The sequence below is a fragment of the Podarcis muralis genome, chromosome 16 (assembly GCF_964188315.1).
Source record: "Podarcis muralis chromosome 16, rPodMur119.hap1.1, whole genome shotgun sequence".
Lineage (NCBI taxonomy): Eukaryota > Metazoa > Chordata > Lepidosauria > Squamata > Lacertidae > Podarcis > Podarcis muralis.
This window is the reverse complement of record NC_135670.1, coordinates 38,086,542-38,105,206: the sequence shown is the minus strand read 5'-3', so window position 1 is coordinate 38,105,206 and position 18,665 is coordinate 38,086,542. Positions and strand designations below refer to the sequence as shown.

Sequence of the window (18,665 nt, the reverse complement as noted above, 5' to 3'; positions counted from 1 at the left end):
CGTTCTGCGAGTTTTTTCGTCTTGTGAATTTTTTGTCTTGCGAAGCAATGCACCCTGGGTATTAACGGTTTTAAGAAAAAGGAAACAAACTTGCAAGACGTTTTCGTCTTGCGAAGCAAGCCCATAGGGAAATTCATCTTGCGAAGCAACTCAAAAAACCAAAAACCCTTTCGTCTTGCAAGTTTTTCGTCTTGCGAGGCATTCGTCTTGCAAGGTACCACTGTAGTCTCAAAGGGCAAGGAAGCCAGCGCAAATTTATCAGCAATTTCAGCAGACGTTGTGTCTAAAGAGTGCAGCAGCTACCTTTGGGCTGACCAAAATTCTGGCACCTTGGCTGAGTGTCCTGGAGCATGCACAGAAATCCTTGACCTCCAAGGGGGATGTAGCATTTCAAAGACCGCAGGGCAAATGTGCTCCTGAGCATATGCAGAATCCTTTTCCTCTGGTGAGATGTGGGGAATCTTTGGCCACCCCAGCTCTTGCTAGACTGCAACTCCTGTCAACTCCAGCAAGCAGGAGTGCAGCAACATCTGGAGGGCTAGAGGTTCCCCACACCTGAGCTAGAGACTCTGCAGGTATCTGTGGATTCTGGAGTCCCAGAATTCACCTTAGGTATATTTTTTCATGGATGTTAGTGACTTCACCTGCCTGATGCTGCATCGGAGGTGACCTAGGATGAGATGGCTGGCAGGAACTCATGCTATGGCTTGGCTGAATTGCTTGCACAGTAAACAGGAGGCGAGTACTCAGTGTGTAATCTTATCACAGTGAAGAACGGGAGCAACTTCCCCAGATCTCTTGCTAAGCAGCAAAACTCTGTATTGCTGGGTTTGCCTGCTGGCAAATATCACAATGGTACAAAATAACTCAGCAAGCTGACATTTATCAAGAGTTAAACAAAGGTTAGTATACTAAATATTATTTCCAATTCTAGGTAGTTTGCTATTGGAGAAATATCATATATGATTATAAAAATCTAAAGCAAAAATTATTTTAAAATATGATTTCATTTCTAGATCAGACAGACAAGATTTCTTCTACTATATATTTCTTTCTTTATCATATACACACAAAGCTTCTATTTTTAAACAGGAAATATTTTTGTAACCTAAGTCTATTATACAAATCCATACAAATGTTCATTTTGTTACAGTTCTGTTAAGTTGTATACAAATTACAAAGATTCCAAGTTTTTTAATGTTCTGCCATGAGTCAATCATTTACTAAATTCGCGGGTGTTGCCATTACTGCATATTCTGATAGTTTCTCTTTCCATGCATCTATGCCAGGACATATGTTAGCCAACACCACTCTGACTGCTGTGGTCATATAACTAAATAGTTCCACTGACGATTTCACAATACAGTAGCTGAAGGAGTCATTCCCAATGACATAGTTTTGGGGTCCAATGCAAATTTAGTTGTTGTTTTTTTACATTTTTCCATTTCGAAATGAACTTTCCTCCAAAACTTTTTGGTCTTTTCACAGCCATTCGTACTTCTTCTGGCTCTGTTCTGGTCTCTGAATGGAAGCAGGGTTCGTATCCCACTGCTGACACCCGTGTCTGTTGACCCTGAGCTGCGGATTCCAGAGTTTGGCAGGAATGGGTAACTCAGCAGCATTTTAAAGGAAACAAACTGTGATCCCGCGAAGCTGTTCTCGCAAGGGAGTCGCCTGCGCCCCGCGCCGCTCAGCGCTGAGGCGGAACTAAAGTCCCGCAGTTCTGTTTCCCGGAACGGCCGCTTAGGGCGGAGGACGCCTGCCCCGTGGGGGACCGCAGGAAGGGCGGACGCGGATTGGCCGCCGCGGGGACGGGGGAGCTGCGCGCCCGGGAGCATGGAGACGGTGACCGAGGGAACGTGGGACTCGCTGCCCGTCCGGCTGAGCCCTGGCGTGGGACGGGCCTTGCGGGAGCTGGGCTTCACGCACATGACGCCGGTGCAGGTAGGCAGCGGGGACCGGGAAAGGGAGCCGGCTCTGATCTCCCTCCTCGGGAAGCGGGTGGACTAGATGGCTCCCCGGGCCCCTTCCAGCGCCACACTTCTGTGATTCTTTCCCTAAAAGAGATGAGAGCCAGCATGCTTGTGAGCGCTGTATATATGCATATGTGTGTTTATCTAGGTATTTAGATACAGATAGGTAGCCGTGTTGGTCTGCCATAGTCAAAACAAAAAAAATTCCTTCCAGTAGCACCTTAAAGACCAACTCAGTTAGTTCTTGGTATGAGCTTTCGTGTGCATGCACACTTCTTCAGATACACTGAAACAGAAGTTAACCACTGATTTCAAAACTGCACCAGCTTTTTTCTCATGCAATGGGCAGAAGCGTCCTAGTAGTTCATATTAGTCCCTCCCCTTTTAAGGAGCATTACCTTATAAGTTAAAGTCTCTTCTAATTGATATCCTAGGAAACAGATGAGCTGTTTCTCCAGGACCCATTTCTAGTCCTTATGTACCTACTATGAGAAAGTGGTGGAATCATGATTGATGGAATGTTCCTCTTTTGTAACAGCTTAAGTTGGGAGGAGGGAATACATGCAGGCAGTTTCTTTCAAGTCTTTCGCATAAAACATTTTGCTACCTTGTGTGCATTCTTCAAAGAGTAGAATGGACCTGAGCATGCTTCAGGTTTTATTTCTTGTTACTCCAGACACCACCAAACTCCAGGAAATCTTGTCTGGGCCCAAGTAGGCCGTGCTCTAAATGTCCAGCTACTTCCAAAGTTTCCATCCCCTTCCATAATATCTCATAGCATAGTTACAGATAGGTAGCCGTGTTGGTCTGCCATAGTCAAAACAAAAAAAAAATCCTTCCAGTAGCACCTTAAAGACCAACTAAGTTAGTTCTTGGTATGAGCTTTCGTGTGCATGCACACTTCTTCAGATACACGAAAGCTCATACCAAGAACTAACTTAGTTGGTCTTTAAGGTGCTACTGGAAGGAATTTTTTTTGTTTTAGGTATTTAGATGTATATGTGTAATGCAAAGCCTTCAACCCAAATGAGCCTGGATTTTTGCACAAAACCCCCTCTAGGGTTTTAATCGTCTTTGGCATGTATTGCTCTTGTTACTGGTGTGTCCCCCCCCCCCCCTTTAAATCATGGCTCTTGGATGGAATATTAATTATGTTGCATCCTGGCTTGAAGATGGTTGTGGAAAAGTGTGAGTTAGAAATACAGTGGTACCTTAGCTTCAGGTTACAGACGCTTCAGGTTACAGACTGCGCTGACCAAGAAATAGTAGCTTGGGTTAAGAACTTTGCTTCAGGATGAGAACAGAAATTGCGCACCAGCGGTGAAGCGGCAGCGGGAGGCCCCATTAGCTAAAGTGGTGCTTCAGGTTAAGAACAGTTTCAAGTTAAGAACGGACCTCCGGAACGAATTAAGTACGTAACCAGAGGTACCACTGTAAGTACGTTCTGCTTTCAGAGTAGTTGATTGTGTACCTTTGCAGTCCTATGCATCTTTACTCAAAAGTAAGTATGCTTGACTTCTGGCAAGGCAAGATGGCAGGCGCCACGGCCGCACCAAGCTCATGGGGACCGCCAGCACCAACAGGGCTCTCTAGCTGGTCCACACGCTGCCAACGCCGCCACCACAAGCGGGAGAGCCAGGGGTGCCCAACACGAAGATCGAGAGGGCTGTGCCTCGTACATAAGCACCATGAAATCACATTGTCTTCCTACAAGAAATACACCAGGGGTCAGCAAATGACTCACTAGAAATCAACAAAACAGTGATCAACATTCTAGACCAGGGGTCAGCAAACTTTTTCAGCAGGGGGCTGGTCCACTGTCCCTCAGACCTTCAGACGATTTCTGTCCTCATCCTGAAGCAAAGTTCTTAACCTAAGGTACTATTTCTGGGTTAGCAGAGTCTGTAACCTAAAGTGTCTGTAACCCGAGGTACCACTGTACAGATGCAGACTGGGAAAGCGTAAAAGGCTTGTGGAAAGAGGAAGGTCTTCAATAGGCACCAAAAAGGCAGCAGAGAAAGTGCCAATGTAATAAATTTATGTAATAAATAAAATAAAAGACTAAGGTTCCAGCAGCAGCATCTGCTTTACATCACCTGCTTTAATGGAAAGATCATTTCCCCAATATTCCCTCTGCCTGCAGTTCTCTTTAAAACAAGGTTTGGGGGTTTGTGACTCTTTATAAGTTGTTGGACTGCAACTTCCGTCATCCCTGCCCTTCGTCATGGCTAGCTGAGGCTGACGGGAATTGGTGTCCAACAACATTGGCAGGTCACAGGTTCCCTATCCTGTCACTTAGCATTGCCCCATAATTTCTTTTTCTGGTTTTTGTTTGATATTTTAGTTATGTTGACCGTTTTTGGAAATTTATTATAGGTTTTTATGTGAATACCTTGATTTCTTGATGGGCATTGGAATGTGGATTGTTCCATATTTTAATACTGTTGGAATGCTTGGATTGGTTAGCCATCTTGAGTTCCTTTTGAAAATTACACAGGGACTAAGTTTTTAAAATGAAATAATAATCCTTTTTTTACACTTCTGCCTCTCTTCTAGTCTGCAACGATTCCTTTGTTTATGACAAATAAGGATGTGGCAGCTGAGGCGGTAAGTGTCTTGCTGCTCAACTTCCCTGTGACTTTTGGCCTTTTGCTGAAAGAACTATTTTTGATGTCTCTTGTTTTCATGTCTGCAGGTAACTGGCAGTGGAAAAACTTTAGCTTTTGTTATTCCAATCATAGAAATTCTTCTCCGACGGGAAGAAAAGCTCAAGAAAATGCAGGTAAAATGTCACTGTTCTTTTCTGCCCTGCTTTTAAAAAATAGGAAGATTGGGAGAATAGTTTTGAGCAACTGGTTCCCAGGAGCCAAAGGTCTTTTATGCTGGTGCCTAAGAACATTGATATTTCATTTCTGTTTTCTTCAGAGGGCTAGTGAAAAAGACTTGTCAATTACATAGCTTATTTCCAGTGTTCTAAGGGCTTATTTATATATTTAATTTATATACCGCCCTATACCCAGAGGTCTCAAGGCGGTTCACAGTTGTAGATGGTTTACCTACATCTGACCTAAGAGTGGTTTTCTTACCTAGTGCATTCCACTGCGAACCATAATTTGCACTCTTAGGGCAGAGGAAGACTGAAATAACGAGACTGAAAGTGCTGTGATCTCTGAGGTTTCTCTTCAGCGAACATGTGACTGTAGCATAGCAGCAGTTCAAAAGCTGCAATGTTGGAGTCACTTGACTGGCTATTCCATCACTGCCATTTCTTCTTGGGAATCAAGGTGTGTTGAAGCCATTTGTCTGAGATGAAAGGAGGCTGTGGCTGTGGAGTGCTTTAATTTCTGGCAGGAGCAGGTAAGCAAGTCACCTTGCGCAATTCCTTGAGGGAGGAGTCATAGCTCAGTGGTAGGGCATCTGCTTTGTATGCAAAAGGATCCGGGTTCAAATCCCCAAACCCTGGAGAGCCACTGCCAGTCAGTGTAGTCAGTATAGATCAAGCCAATCTGCTGGCCTCTAGATGTTGTTACACCTTGGTTCCCATTAGCCTCAGCCAGCACGGCCAATGGTCAGAGGTATGATGGGAGTTGAGGTCACCCATGAGATTGGCTACCTGTGGTGTGGACCATACTGAGTTGGGTGGACTAAGGGTCGGATCAATATGAAGCAGCTTCTTAACTTCATATGTTTAGCATGGTAAAAAGGAGACAGAGGAGATATGCTCTGCTCTGGTCAGACCTCACCTGGAGTACTGTGTCCAGTTCTGGGCACCACACTTCAAGAAGGACACTGACAAACTGGAACGTGTCCAGAGGAGGGCAACCAAAATGGTCAAAGGCCTGGAAACGATGCCTTATGAGGAACGGCTAAGGGAGCTGGGCATGTTTAGCCTGGAGAAGAGGAGGTTAAGGGGTGATATGATAGCCATGTTCAAATATATAAAAGGATGTCATATAGAGGAGGGAGAAAGGTTGTTTTCTGCTGCTCCGGAGAAGCGGACACGGAGCAATGGATCCAAACTACAAGAAAGAAGATTCCACCTAAACATTAGGAAGAACTTCCTGACAGTAAGAGCTGTTTGACAGTGGAATTTGCTGCCAAGGAGTGTGGTGGAGTCTCCTTCTTTGGAGGTCTTTAAGCAGAGGCTTGACAACCATATGTCAGGAGTGCTCTGATGGTGTTTCCTGCTTGGCAGGGGGTTGGACTCGATGGCCCTTGTGGTCTATTCCAACTCTATGATTCTATGATAGCTACCTTCAGAAATCTAATGGGCTGTTGCACGGAAGATGGAGCAAGCTTGTTTTCTAACACCACCTCCTTGTCTAAAGAAAAGTGCTCCACAGCTGCAAACCTCTCCGGTCTCTGGCAGGTAGCCACAGGCTACTTCGTTCCCCAAAAGCAGAGAGGCAGCAGTAGTGGCGCATCCAGCCAAACAGCTATGGTGTAGCAGCTTGTGATTCACCCCTATTTGACAGCCATACATAAGGAGCTCAAAGTGTGTTGAGCCCCTTGTCATCTGCATTTCTCTTGATCCTCAGCCACTCTGCCATCACCTCAATTCAGTTGAAATCCGCAAGAAGTGCTACCAGTTGCATTTGTTCAGGATAGAGGAGTGGATTGCATTGAAGAAAATAGTTGGCCTCTATATTTCCCTCCCATTTTCTTTCTGATGTTTCAGGTTGGTGCTGTCGTCATCACTCCCACACGAGAGCTTGCCATTCAAATAGACGAAGTGATATCCCATTTCACAAAGTATTTCCCACAGTTTAGGTAATAATGTAAATGATTCTTACATAAATGATTCTGATTGCTAAGAAGCTGGGCATGATGGCTCGCTCTGGTGGCTTTTTTGAATAGCCTGTGTGTGCTTTGTTTCAGCCAGTGCCTTCTAATCGGCGGAAAGAATCCCATGGAAGACGTAGAAAGATTCAAAGAACGAGGGTGAGTTGCTGACTGGCCAGTGCTGCTGAAATCTTACTACTTGGGCATCAGGTTTTCTGAACTCCTTCGAGTTTGAAATTACTATGTGTCCTGCATTTTCTGGGTAGAATCCTAGCTCAGTAGCAATTCCATGGATCTGCATTTGGGATTATTCAACCAGTTTGTCCCAGTGTAAATATAGGAGAAAAGCAATGATACCATGTTATCATTGGACCATCTTGGCTGTGTGTCCTGGGAGACTTGGTCCCTGCCTTGCTGGCCTTTTCCCACCTGACCTGGGAGGGCGGGGCCCTGACTGACTCCAGCTGCAAAAAACTCTTGTTTAGTTTTTTTTTGGGGGGGGGGTTGGTGGTTATTGATACTATTTTTTTGTATCATTAGATATTATTGAGATTTATTATAGCAACTCCCCAGCCCCTATCTGTCCTTTGGGTGTGGACAGTGCTGTGCCATTTGATCCTTGTGGGTCCTAGTGCCTGCACCGTCTCTCTTTGACCTTTGCCAGTTCCACACACTAAGAATTTGATCTCTGATAGCTCAGTTAGTAGAGCATGAGACTCTTAACATCAGGGTTGTGGGTTTGAACCCCATGTTGGGCAAAAAAGATTTCTGCATTCCCTTTCAACTCTACAATCCTAAGATTCTAAGCACATGGTTGACTAGCTTAATTTCAGTGGAATTTCACAAAAGCAGTTTTTGACATGCTTTCATATTTCGTTCTCTCCTATTACCGTATTTTTCGCTCTATAAGACGCACCAGACCACAAGACGCACCCAGTTTTTGGAGGAGGAAAACAAGAAAAAAATATTCTGAATCCCAGATGCCAGAACAGCAAGAGGGATCGCTGCACAGTGAAAGCAGCAATCCCTCTTGCTGTTCTGGCTTCTGGGATAGCTGTGCAGCCTGCATTCGCTCCATAAGACACGCACCCACATTTCCCCTTACTTTTTAGGAGGAAAAAAGTGAGTCTTATAGAGCAAAAAATACGGTAATACTGGAGCACCAACAGGAGCTTAGAAGTCATAAGATTTGAAAATGTCACTTTGGTTCTCATTATTTGCACTTTGGACTTCTCAAGCATTCCGCAAGAGCCTGGTGGCAGCGGAGTAAAAGGTTTTTGTGCAAGGGGGAGGAAGAGGTGGCAGCTGTGTTTGTGATATATGCTAGTGCACAGACAGAGAACATCTCCTTTTCCTTCTTGATTTCTTTCTTGATTGTATTGATCCCAGTTCCAAAAAGATTGGACTCTCCTGTGACTTTCCCTGCAGTTATGAACTTCCCCCCAAACCAACCATAAAAATGAGGTTTCCCCCTCTATACCCAACAGTGGACACATCCTGGTAGCTACTCCAGGCCGTTTGGAGGACATGTTCAGGAGAAAATCGGATGGGCTGGATTTGGCCAGCTCTGTGAAATCTCTAGATGTTTTGGTCTTGGATGAAGCAGACCGGCTTCTGGATATGGGCTTTGAAGCAAGGTATTTGCTTTGGGAGTAAGGGGGACCTTCCACCAGCACCTTTGATGGTTGCCTGCTCTTGAGCTGGATTATAAATTTCATAATAGTTAAATTGCAAGACATCTGATTGAGCACTTTGGGACTAAGAAGTATGGATGGATGGATCAGTTTATTGCCATTCTGTGACAGTTTTGCTGGTATTGAGTTCATTCCATCTTGCTTTCTGTGGCTTTTAAAAATACTACCACAAAATTGGCTTAAATTGTATGCATTTCCCCCTAAAACAAACATTGTGCATGTACTTGTCTCTGAAACATACATTTTGTACACATTCCCACTCTAAAACAGAATATATGCATTTTTTAACCAAAACTGCATTGGAAAATTTGGAGAAGTGCACAATCCAAATGATAACTGTTTTTATCTACATGTTAATCCATATCATTAGCGTTAGCTTGGTTTCCTTTAAAATGAAGCCTGAATAGAGTTCTCCCCTTGTGTATCTTTGGCCTTGATTCAGAAGAGCTCTTCTGACCTTTCTAACTGTGTTCGCTTGCAGTTTAAATACCATTCTGGACTTGTTGCCCAAGCAGAGACGAACGGGGCTCTTTTCGGCAACTCAAACTCAAGAAGTCGAGAACCTGGTGAGGGCTGGTCTCCGGAACCCTGTCCGCATCTCGGTTAAGGAGAAGGGAATGGCAGCGAGCAACACTCAGAAGACCCCCACCCGCCTCCAAAACTACTACATGGTGAGGATGGCTCTATAGTAACCCAGGAAGCTCCCTTCAGCCATGTCAGGTTCTGGGAGTCTCCCCCAGCTCTCTCAGGCAGAGGTTTCTTTGGGAGGTGAGAAAGGGAGAGGGAGGAGAAAGTCCATTGTGCAAGTCCATTGTCCTTGCCCGACTAGGACAGCTTTGTTGGCTATAACCCTGTAGCTCCTGCAGCCAGTCAGAAGCTGCGCCTTGGTTTTCGAACATTTTCGGAAGTCGAATGGACTTCTAGAACGGATTCCGTTTGAGAACCAAGGTATGACTGTAATTGAGATTTAAAAAAAATTTTTTTTTGTTAACAGTTGCAGTCTAAAGGGAAGTTTTCAGATTGATCTTGAAAAGGGTTTAAGGAGGGGTTTGATCAGCTCTGGTGTTTGTTGTGTTTTGCTGCTTCCTGCTGCCATCTATTTATCCCTGCCTCTTTATGTTTCTGTCCTCCTCTTTTTAGATCTGCAAAGCAGAAGAAAAATTTAACCAGCTGGTCCACTTCCTTCGCCAACACAAGGCAGAAAAACACCTCGTCTTTTTCAGGTGATGCTAAGGGCAGGGAGGTCCTATAACTCAGTGCTGGGGCAATCTGTGGCCCTCCAGATGTTGCTGGGCCCCTAAGCCCCATCATTCCAGACTATTGAACATAATGGCTGGGGCTGATGGGAGTTGGGGGTCCAGTAACGTGGGGGGGGGGGGACAGGACAGGTTCCTCATCCTTAGCTGTTCAGATATATCTTCATCCGGGAAAGAAATGCCCATGACGTGATCAATGTCTCATTCAGCATTGAGAAATGGAAAGTAGATTGAAACACATAGAGAAATGTTTTTGGTTTTGTTTTGTTTTGTTTTAAAAACAGAACTATCTACCACCCTAAGCACTCTAATTTGTTGGCTCAGTAGATAAAGGGGTGTCCTCAGAAGTTCCTCAGAATTACCGTATTGGCCTGAATATAAGGCGCACCTTTAAAATTGAAGGGGGAAAAAGAAAAAAAGACAATACCCAGATATAAGTCGCTCCCTTAAAGTTCCGCAGACACTCACACCCTTTCCGTTTTACCGTATGTCTGTTTCAGCAGCGATATCGTAAAAGCCAATTTTTGTAAGGTCGTGAATTTAAACTTTTCACTGTCAGAATTTGGGAAAAAGTGAGGCTTATATTCAGTACCTTCTGGACTCCAGTTCCCATCATTCCCAACCATTGGCCATCCTGGTTGGTGCTGGTGAGGGTTGGGATGTCCAGCAACATTAAAGGTAAAGGGACCCCTGACCATTAGGTCCAGTCGTGGCCGACTCTGGGGTTGCGGCGCTCATTTCACTTTATTGGCCGAGGGAGCCGGCGTACAGCTTCCGGGTCATGTGGCCAGCATGACTAAGCTGCTTCTGGCGAAACCAGAGCAGCGCATGGAAACACCATTTACCTTCCCGTTGGAGCGGTACCTATTTATCTACTTGCACTTTGACGTGCTTTCGAACTGCTAGGTTGGCAGGAGCAGGGACCGAGCAACAGGAGCTCACCCTGTCGCGGGGATTCGAACTGTTGATCTTCTGATCAGCAAGTCCTAGGCTCTGTGGTTCAACCCACAGCGCCACCCGTGTCCCAGGAACATTGGAGGTTCACAATTCCTGTTGTAACAAGTCAAGGTTCCATATTGCCTCAGTGGCCTGGGGCACTGCTGGGAAACTCAGCTTGAAGGGGGAAGGCCCTGTTTGGGGGCGTGGAGGACAGGTGTAGAGGGACTGATTCATTTAGATTTAACTACTCTGGCAGAGCATGGCCTCAAGGAAGCTGCTCTTTTCCAGCTTCAGCTCCTTCATCTGCAATACTCTGAGGTAATCATACTCTCCTGCCTTGAGCCCTGGTCAAAGTAGTTTCACCACTCTTTGGATCTTGGCCTTTAGGCCGTCAAAAATGAAGAATCGCAAAGCTGACCCATTTTGTGGCATTTTGTTTATACTTCCAGTACCTGCGCTTGCGTGGAGTATTTTGGGAAGACTTTGGAATCCTTGATTAAGAATGTGAAAATAATGTGCATCCATGGCAAAATGAAACACAAACGGAATAGGATCTTCACGGAGTTCCGGAAACTTCCGAGGTGAGATGCGTTTTCACAAGGACTGGTTTAGCCAACTGCTAGAAATATGTGTGTGTGTGTGTGTGTGTGCATCTCTCCCCCCCCCTCCCAACACATATATATGATTTAGGTGTAAGACTGTTGGGAAAACTGCTAAGACTTCAGGATTGTTTGCTTCAGGGTCATTTCCTCTATTTCTAATGTTCAGTCTGCAGCTGTCGATTCTTCTGTAGCCAAAATAGTACCATCCGTGTACAACAGGGAGATATCAGCAGACTTGGCAGAACTCAAAGGTTTGCAGAAGTCCCAAGCATCTTTAGAAAACAAACCCTAAAAGTGGCGGCCGGGCAGGCAGGCCGGGCTCAAAAACACCCCAGTGAGGACTGAGCATGCTCTGTGGCTACAGAATGTTGATAGATTTTTTTTTTTTAGGTGGGAGGGGGAAATAGAGTGGCTGGATTCCTGATCAGCGCTATTCCACGCTGCACCTTTTTGTTGCAGGACCAACGTTCTGCATATAAGAGCCAATTAAGTTGGGAGAATCACTAGGTTATTTCAGTTTTATTTCCATCCCCTCCTAAAACTTTGCATTTCCCCGTGATTTCTTAGTGGCATTCTGGTTTGCACGGATGTGATGGCCCGAGGCATAGACATTCCAGAGGTGAACTGGGTTTTGCAGTGTGACCCTCCGAGCAATGCAAGGTACTGAGTGTTTCTCCCTTTTCTTCCCTTCTCTTTAAGAATGCAACCAATCTTTAATGGCCACTCTGGTTTATGGCTGCAAAAAAGGGGAAGTAAAGGGTTTGCTGAGCTCAAGAGTGATAGCATACAAATGTGGGGGGTCTGTGCTGGCCTCCAAGGAGGTGTGCCTTTTCCTTGTGCTGAACCACTTTCCCCCGCTGTTCCAGTGCCTTCGTTCATCGCTGTGGCCGCACTGCGCGCATCGGGCACTTGGGCAGCGCACTTGTCTTCTTGCTTCCCATGGAAGAAGCCTACATCAGTTTTCTAGCCATTAACCAAAAGGTGCGTGGGCTTCTCTGTTTTCAAAAATGGAAAGGGAGAATGCTTCCAGGTTCCACTGAGAATGCAGTTCCTGAATAATCTGTGATGGGGAAGGAATATTGACTGTTCTACAAAGTCCTCTACATCTTTTAGGGACCAGGGGACCTAAAAGATTGTCTCACTCCTTGTGTATGTAACCATGCATTGTGCTCTGCAGGTGAGGGCCTCCTGCACTTCTGTCTTACTAGATCTGTTCTGTACAATGTAGGGATGAAGCTTTTAGTGTGGTGGCCTTCTACTTCCCCTCGGTGCCTATTGGACTTCTACTTCCCCTCGGTGCCTATTGGACTTCCTTTTCCAATGGGTCTTTTATGTGGAGATTTGTATCCTAGTCTGCCTCTCTATTGGATGTGAAATTGTTTGCTTACTGCTTTGGAATGCTCTATGGGAGACAATGAATGAAATTAATAAATAAGTACCGTATTTTTCGCTCTATTGGACGCACCAGACCATAGGACACACAAGGCCATAGGAGGGGGAGAACAGGAAAAAATATTTTTTTTTCTTGTTCTCCCCCTCTAAAACAAGGTGCGTTCTGTGCGTTCAAGGTGCGTTCACCCGAAGCCTCCGGAGCTTTGGGTTCCTTTTGACCTGCTCTTTGGGGCTGGCGGGCGGGGGGGCGCTGCTTTCCCCCACCGCAAGCCCCAAAGACCAGGTCGGGGAACCGCCTCCCCGCTCCGCCTCCCCGCTGTCTCCCGAGCTTGTGGGGCTGGCGGTGGGGAGAAGCGCTGCTTTCCCCACCGTTAGCCTCCAAACCAGGTTGGGGAACAGCTGGAAGGCAGCGCTCCGCCTCCCCGCTGTCTCCCGAGCTTGTGGGGCTGGCGGTGGGGAGAAGCGCTGCTTTCCCCACCGCCAGCCTCCAAACCAGGTCGGGTTGGGAGGCTGCTATCCGCAAGCCTTGGGAGCCCGGCGGCCACTCCCGCTGCGCTCCGAAGGCTTGCGGATAGCTTCTTGAAGCCTGCATTCGCTCCACACATTTCCCCTTCCTTTTTGGAGGGGGAAAAGTGTGTCCTATAGAGCGAAAAATACGGTAGTTATTGACAGGTGTGACTTTTCCTGCTTATTCAATACTTCTAGTGGGGGGAAATGCACCTTCAGAAATTCTCCCTTCTGCACAAATCTTTGGCAAGCTTTTTTTTTGCAAAGATGATGTGCAAAAAAGGTCTTGCAAAATTCTTCACATGGTATGTCATATTTAAAAGTAGATGAATTCAGGGGTGCACTTCCAGTGTCTTGTTTCAAATAATTTGAAACTGGACTCCTCTTGACAGTGTCCCATGCAGGAAATGAAACTGCAGAGCAACGTGGCAGATGTCCTGCCGAAGCTGAAGTCTCTCAGTCTGGCTGACAGAGCTTTCTATGAGAAGGGGATGAAGGCCTTTGTATCTTACGTGCAGGCTTATGCCAAACACGAGTGCAACCTGATCTTCAGGATGAAAGGTAATTTGCACTAGGTGTGTGTGTGTGTGTGTGTATGTATTTGCTGGCCGTTTTGATTCAGGAATGCTCTCTGGCAGCCGTCACCAACCTGGTACCTTCCACAACTTCCCATCATCAGCCCATCATCAGGTAGTTCTAGTCGAAAACATCTGGAAGGCCCCCTGCTGGCATATGCCGCTTTTTACTGAGTCAGACCATTGGTCCATTTCGTTCAGTGTAGACAGTGCTTCCTGGCAGTGGCTTTCTTAAAGTTTCAGACAGGGAACATTCCCAGCCTTTACCTAGAGATTTATAATTATTTATTAAATTTGTCTTGCTCTTCATCCTAGATTGAACCCAGAACCTTCTGTATTGAAATGCTCTACCCCTAAGCTGCGCTGCCCCTTCTTGACCTCTGTCTCTGGCTAGAGATGTAGCTTCTCACATGCTTTGCCTTCTCCTTTCCTTCTCCGCCAAGGCCATGAGGAAGAAGTCTAAAGCCTAAGCTTCTGCCTTTGATTAACCACAGCTTGTCATTTCATGCAAACTGGTTGATTTTAATTATGGTTTGTAGAAACAAGCCAACTTCAAATCATGTGTTGTGAAGTCAGCTTGTTTATCAGCAGTGTAGCTAGCCAAGCCGGGGCAGAGTGTGCCTTGCTCCCACCTCCCCTTAAGCTGTAGGGTGACTGAGGCGGCGGCCAGAAGCAAGCCCCACGCTGCCGTTTTGGGCAACACGGAGCCTGCAGGCGTCGGAGCCACCTTGTCACTCCCAGGAGAGATGCGTGGCTCAGGCAGACTGCAGGCCCCACAGTAAGTTAAGATGAAACCGCAAGGTATGGTTCTAATGTTAACGCTAATCCTGAGTTTATCAGAAATGGAAGTTTCTGATCTCCTCACAGCCATATCTGAGGAGGAGAGGAAGGGGGCATAACATGAGCCCAGGGCTTGCCAATGGTCCTCCCAACCACAGTGAACCATGGTTTATCCCATGGGCTGCCAACATGGCACCCATGGGCGCCAATAGCCGACCTGTCTATGGCACCTCCCATGAATTATCCCTTCAAAAGTTCACAACCCACAAGACTCTTTTCCTGCTAATTTTCTTCTTTGCAGTGGCTGAGCATCTCCCAAATCGAGCACTCTCCCTCCCATTCTCCACAGAGGGTGGGTGCAAGGAGATACTCTGTGAGCAAGCATGGAGGTGGCTGATGCAGGTGCTTTCTCCATTGGGGCACGAGTGGGGCATGCTTGAACTATTTTTGTGAGTCTGCCTCTCTTTCTCCCCTTTTAGATGCAACAGCCATTTCATGTAATGCCGCATACCCAACACCAGCCTTTTTGTGACTGGTGCCCATGGTACTTTCTCTACATTCCAAATGTGCTCACTGGCCCCCAAAAGCTTGGTGGTCCCTGTTTTATTGTGACATCCCAGCTGGCCTGTGTAGTCTCTGCTTTGTCACATGGTTTCTGTATGTGGCTTGATCCATCCATATACTTTTCTCTCTCTCTTCTCCCCCGCCCCCTCTCAACAGACTTGGACTTTAGTAGCCTGGCCCGCGGTTTTGGTTTGCTGAAGATGCCACGGATGCCGGAGCTGAAAGGCAAGTGCTTTTCGGACTTCACGCCTGTTGATATTGACACGGACACGATTGCCTTCAAGGACAAGAACAGAGAAAAACAGAGGCAAAAGCTGTTGGAGCAGCGAAGGAAGGAGTGGCAGGAGCACGGTGGGCAGAGAAAATTCACTCGCAACAAAGCCTGGTCCAAGCAGAAATCAAAGAAAGAGAAGAAGAAGAAAATGACAGCCAAAAGGAAAAGAGAGGAGGTGAGGGGAGTGTGCTGCCATGTTTATTTTATTTTTGATTGCATCTAGGGCTAGTACGGTAAAGGTAAAGGGACCCCTGACCATTAGGTCCAGTCGTGACTGACTCTGGGGTTGCAGCGTTCATCTTGCTTTATTGGCTGAGGGAGCCGGCATACAGCTTCCGGGTCATGTGGCCAGCATGACTAAGCCGCTTCTGGCGAACCAGAGCAGCGCACAGAAACGCCGTTTACCTCCCCTATTTATCTACTTGCACTTTGACGTGCTTTCGAACTGCTAGGTTGGCAGGAGCAGGGACCGAACAATAGGAGCTCACCCCATCGCGGGGATTCGAACCGCCAACCTTCTGATCGGCAAGTCCTAGGCTCTGTGGTTTAGCCCACAGCGCCACCCGTGTCCCACATCTAGCGCTAGTAGACCTATTGAAAATAAAGAGTCATTAATTTCAGTGGGTCTATTCTGGGTAGAGTTTAATTGACTTAACTACAGTTCAACACCTCCACATTCCACATCTACCTAGCATGTTGAATCTTTTCTTGTGGATTTTAATTGCAAGCTGCTTTTTTGAGAGCCAGTCTTGACTGAAAAAGGGACGTGGGTGGCGCTGTGGGTAAAACCTCAGTGCCTAGGACTTGCCGATTGCATGGTCGGCGGTTCGAATCCCCGCGGCGGGGTGAGCTCCCGTCTTTCGGTCCCAGCTCCTGCCCACCTAGCAGTTCGAAAGCACCCACAAGTGCAAGTAGATAAATAGGTACCACTTTATAGCGGGAAGGTAAACGGCATTTCCGTGTGCTGCACTGGTGCTGGCTTGCCAGAGCAGCTTCGTCACGCTGGCCACGTGACCCGGAAGTGTCTCCGGACAGCGCTGGCCCCCGGCCTCTTAAGTGAGATGGGCACACAACCCTAGAGTCGGACACGACTGGCCCGTACGGGCAGGGGTACCTTTACCTTTACCTTGACTGAAAAGGGTGGTGGGGTGGATAAAGAAATACAAGGAGCAGCAGAGGGCTTAATGCTGTTGTTTGGGGAAAACTGGAACTATGTGTCTGTCATAAGAACATCAGGAGAGCCTGCTGGATCAGCCCAGTGGCCACCTAGTCCAGCAGCCTCTTCTCACAGAGGCCAACCAGATGGTTCTTTTGGGAAACCTTCAAGCAGGCCCTGAGCACAAGAGCTCTTCCCTCCTGCGGCTTCCAGCAATTGGTATTCAGAAGCATTGCTGCCTCCCAGCTGTGGAGGCAGAGCCAAGCCACCATGGCTAGGATCCCTCTTCTCCTTCATGAATTTGTCTAATCCTATTTTAAAATCATCTAAGGGTTCCATATTTGATTATGTGCTGCACGAAGCACTTTCTTTTATCCATCCAAAATCTTCCAACATTCAGCTTCACTGGGTGTCCACGAGTTCCAAGGTTAGGAGAGAGGGGAATTCCATCCCCCTCTACCCGCTTTCTCAATGCCCGGCATAGTTTTATAAACTTCTGTCATCTCGCCTCTTACTTGCCTTTTCTCCAAACTAAAAAGTCCCAAACGCTGCAACCTTTCCTAATAGGGGAGTCGGTCATTTGGTGGCCCTTTTCTGAACTTTCCCCAGCTCCACAGCGACCAGGACAGCCCTCCAAATGCAGCTGCACTATAGATTTGTATAACGTCCTTATGATGCCGGCAGTTGCTGCCCAAGTATTTCTGTGCCCTGCTAAGATCTGGTCTTCTCCCCCTTTTCCTTGCAGGGTTCTGATGTGGAGGACGAGGATATGGAGGAGCTCCTGCAGGACACCCGGCTCTTGAAAAGGCTCAAGAAGGGCAAAATCAGTGAGGAGGAGTTTGAGAAGAAGCTGCTGCACGGTGTGAAGGAGGCCCAGGCAGGAGGCTCAGACTGAAGGGTGAAATGTTGAGCTGAACTCTCCTTTTTGATACAAATAAAACTGTATATACACATACCAAATGCCATTTCACTCTTGATATTTTTGTTGTTGGGGCCTTATGTTACAGCAGCCTTGTTCAACTTGGAGCTCTGCAGATGATTTGGGCTTCAGCTCTCATGAGCCCCAGCCAGCACAGCTTTCAGTCAGGACAACCTGAAGCCACCGCCTACTGAGTCAGACTGTTGATGACCTGCTACAGGAGATTCTTTTAACAGGAAATGCCAAGGATTCAGCTTGGCAAAGTGTGGGCTTTGCCAGGAAGCTACGAGTAAGGACCACTTTGCTGTTAAGATTTTGAGCATCATGTTTCAAAGGTTCCCAGATTTTTCCTCCCACCCATGTCTTGCAATAAGTTGCATTCTACAAAGCCAGTGGCACATTCTTGCTGGGTAACCTTGTCCCAGTTGCTGTGTTTATTTATTTTTATTTATCTTTTGAATTTATATACCACCCTATGCCTGGAGGTTTCAGGGCGGTGTTGCAACCTAACCTACTTTGTTGGACTGTGATGAGGCTAACAAGGGGAGATCATGTATCCAACTCTGAGCTCCTTGTAGGAAGAAGGGAGCAGGATTCTGCCTTCCACGCCTACCTGGCCTGAGGGATTGACTGTAAGTAGTCACTCCCTAGCTGCCTGCTTTAAACATTTTGTGTCATTCCTTCTGAAAAGTCTGGCTTCTCTTATCTAAGAGAATTGAGGTCGAATCATCAGCCACCAACTGTTCTCCATCATCTTAAGCCTGCCTTCTTAAAAGATATATTTTTAAAAATATATTTAATTTTAGTATTTTTTTTTAAAATAGTATTTTATTAAAGCTTTGTCATAATACAGTAAGATAAAAGAAACGAATCTAAATAAAAACAGAGAAAGAAAATGTGAATTCCTCTCTTAAAGGCAGCTCTTAGCGTTTTGTCTCACACAGAAAGTGGTGGACCCACCCAGCTTTCCTTTCTTCTCCCAGCCTCTCCCCCTGGGTGGTCTTCCCTACTCAGGGTCCTTCCATCCACCCACTACCTTCATGTGTGTGTAATCCTCAATAATGGTCCAGAACAGAAGACCTACGGTGAAGGGTCGGTAATAAACTGAATTACAAATAAAATCTAACATATCTGAACCATCTGTGAATTTGTTCCTGACAATTTAACTTTCCAAGCTGCATTGTGGGCTCTGCATGCAACCCATTTAAGAGACTTGGTTCTTCAACTTGAGCCACCCAATGATTCATCACCA

General features: G+C 46.5%; 1 protein-coding gene across 1 annotated transcript; it reads left to right on the top strand.

Moving 5' to 3' along the window:
- The first annotated feature begins 1,764 nt into the window (after nucleotides 1-1,764).
- On the top strand, nucleotides 1,765-18,549 carry DDX55 (DEAD-box helicase 55). Its single transcript, XM_028711195.2, has 14 exons — nucleotides 1,765-1,944; nucleotides 4,530-4,580; nucleotides 4,669-4,755; nucleotides 6,652-6,743; nucleotides 6,852-6,914; nucleotides 8,243-8,392; nucleotides 8,931-9,120; nucleotides 9,590-9,672; nucleotides 11,094-11,225; nucleotides 11,814-11,906; nucleotides 12,113-12,227; nucleotides 13,538-13,706; nucleotides 15,221-15,513; nucleotides 17,240-18,549. Exons 1-14 carry the CDS (start codon nucleotides 1,837-1,839, stop codon nucleotides 17,387-17,389), a joined length of 1,776 nt encoding a protein of 591 aa, XP_028567028.2. The 5' UTR covers nucleotides 1,765-1,836; the 3' UTR covers nucleotides 17,390-18,549.
- The last annotated feature ends 116 nt before the right edge of the window (nucleotides 18,550-18,665 follow it).

Coding starts and splice junctions, on each gene's coding strand:
- DDX55 (XM_028711195.2), top strand. CDS start 1,837: ATGGAGACGGTGACCGAGGGAACGTGGGACTCGCTGCCCGTCCGGCTG. Junction 11,226..11,813: donor GAGTTCCGGAAACTTCCGAG/GTGAGATGCGTT, acceptor GTGATTTCTTAG/TGGCATTCTGGTTTGCACGG. Junction 11,907..12,112: donor GACCCTCCGAGCAATGCAAG/GTACTGAGTGTT, acceptor CCGCTGTTCCAG/TGCCTTCGTTCATCGCTGTG.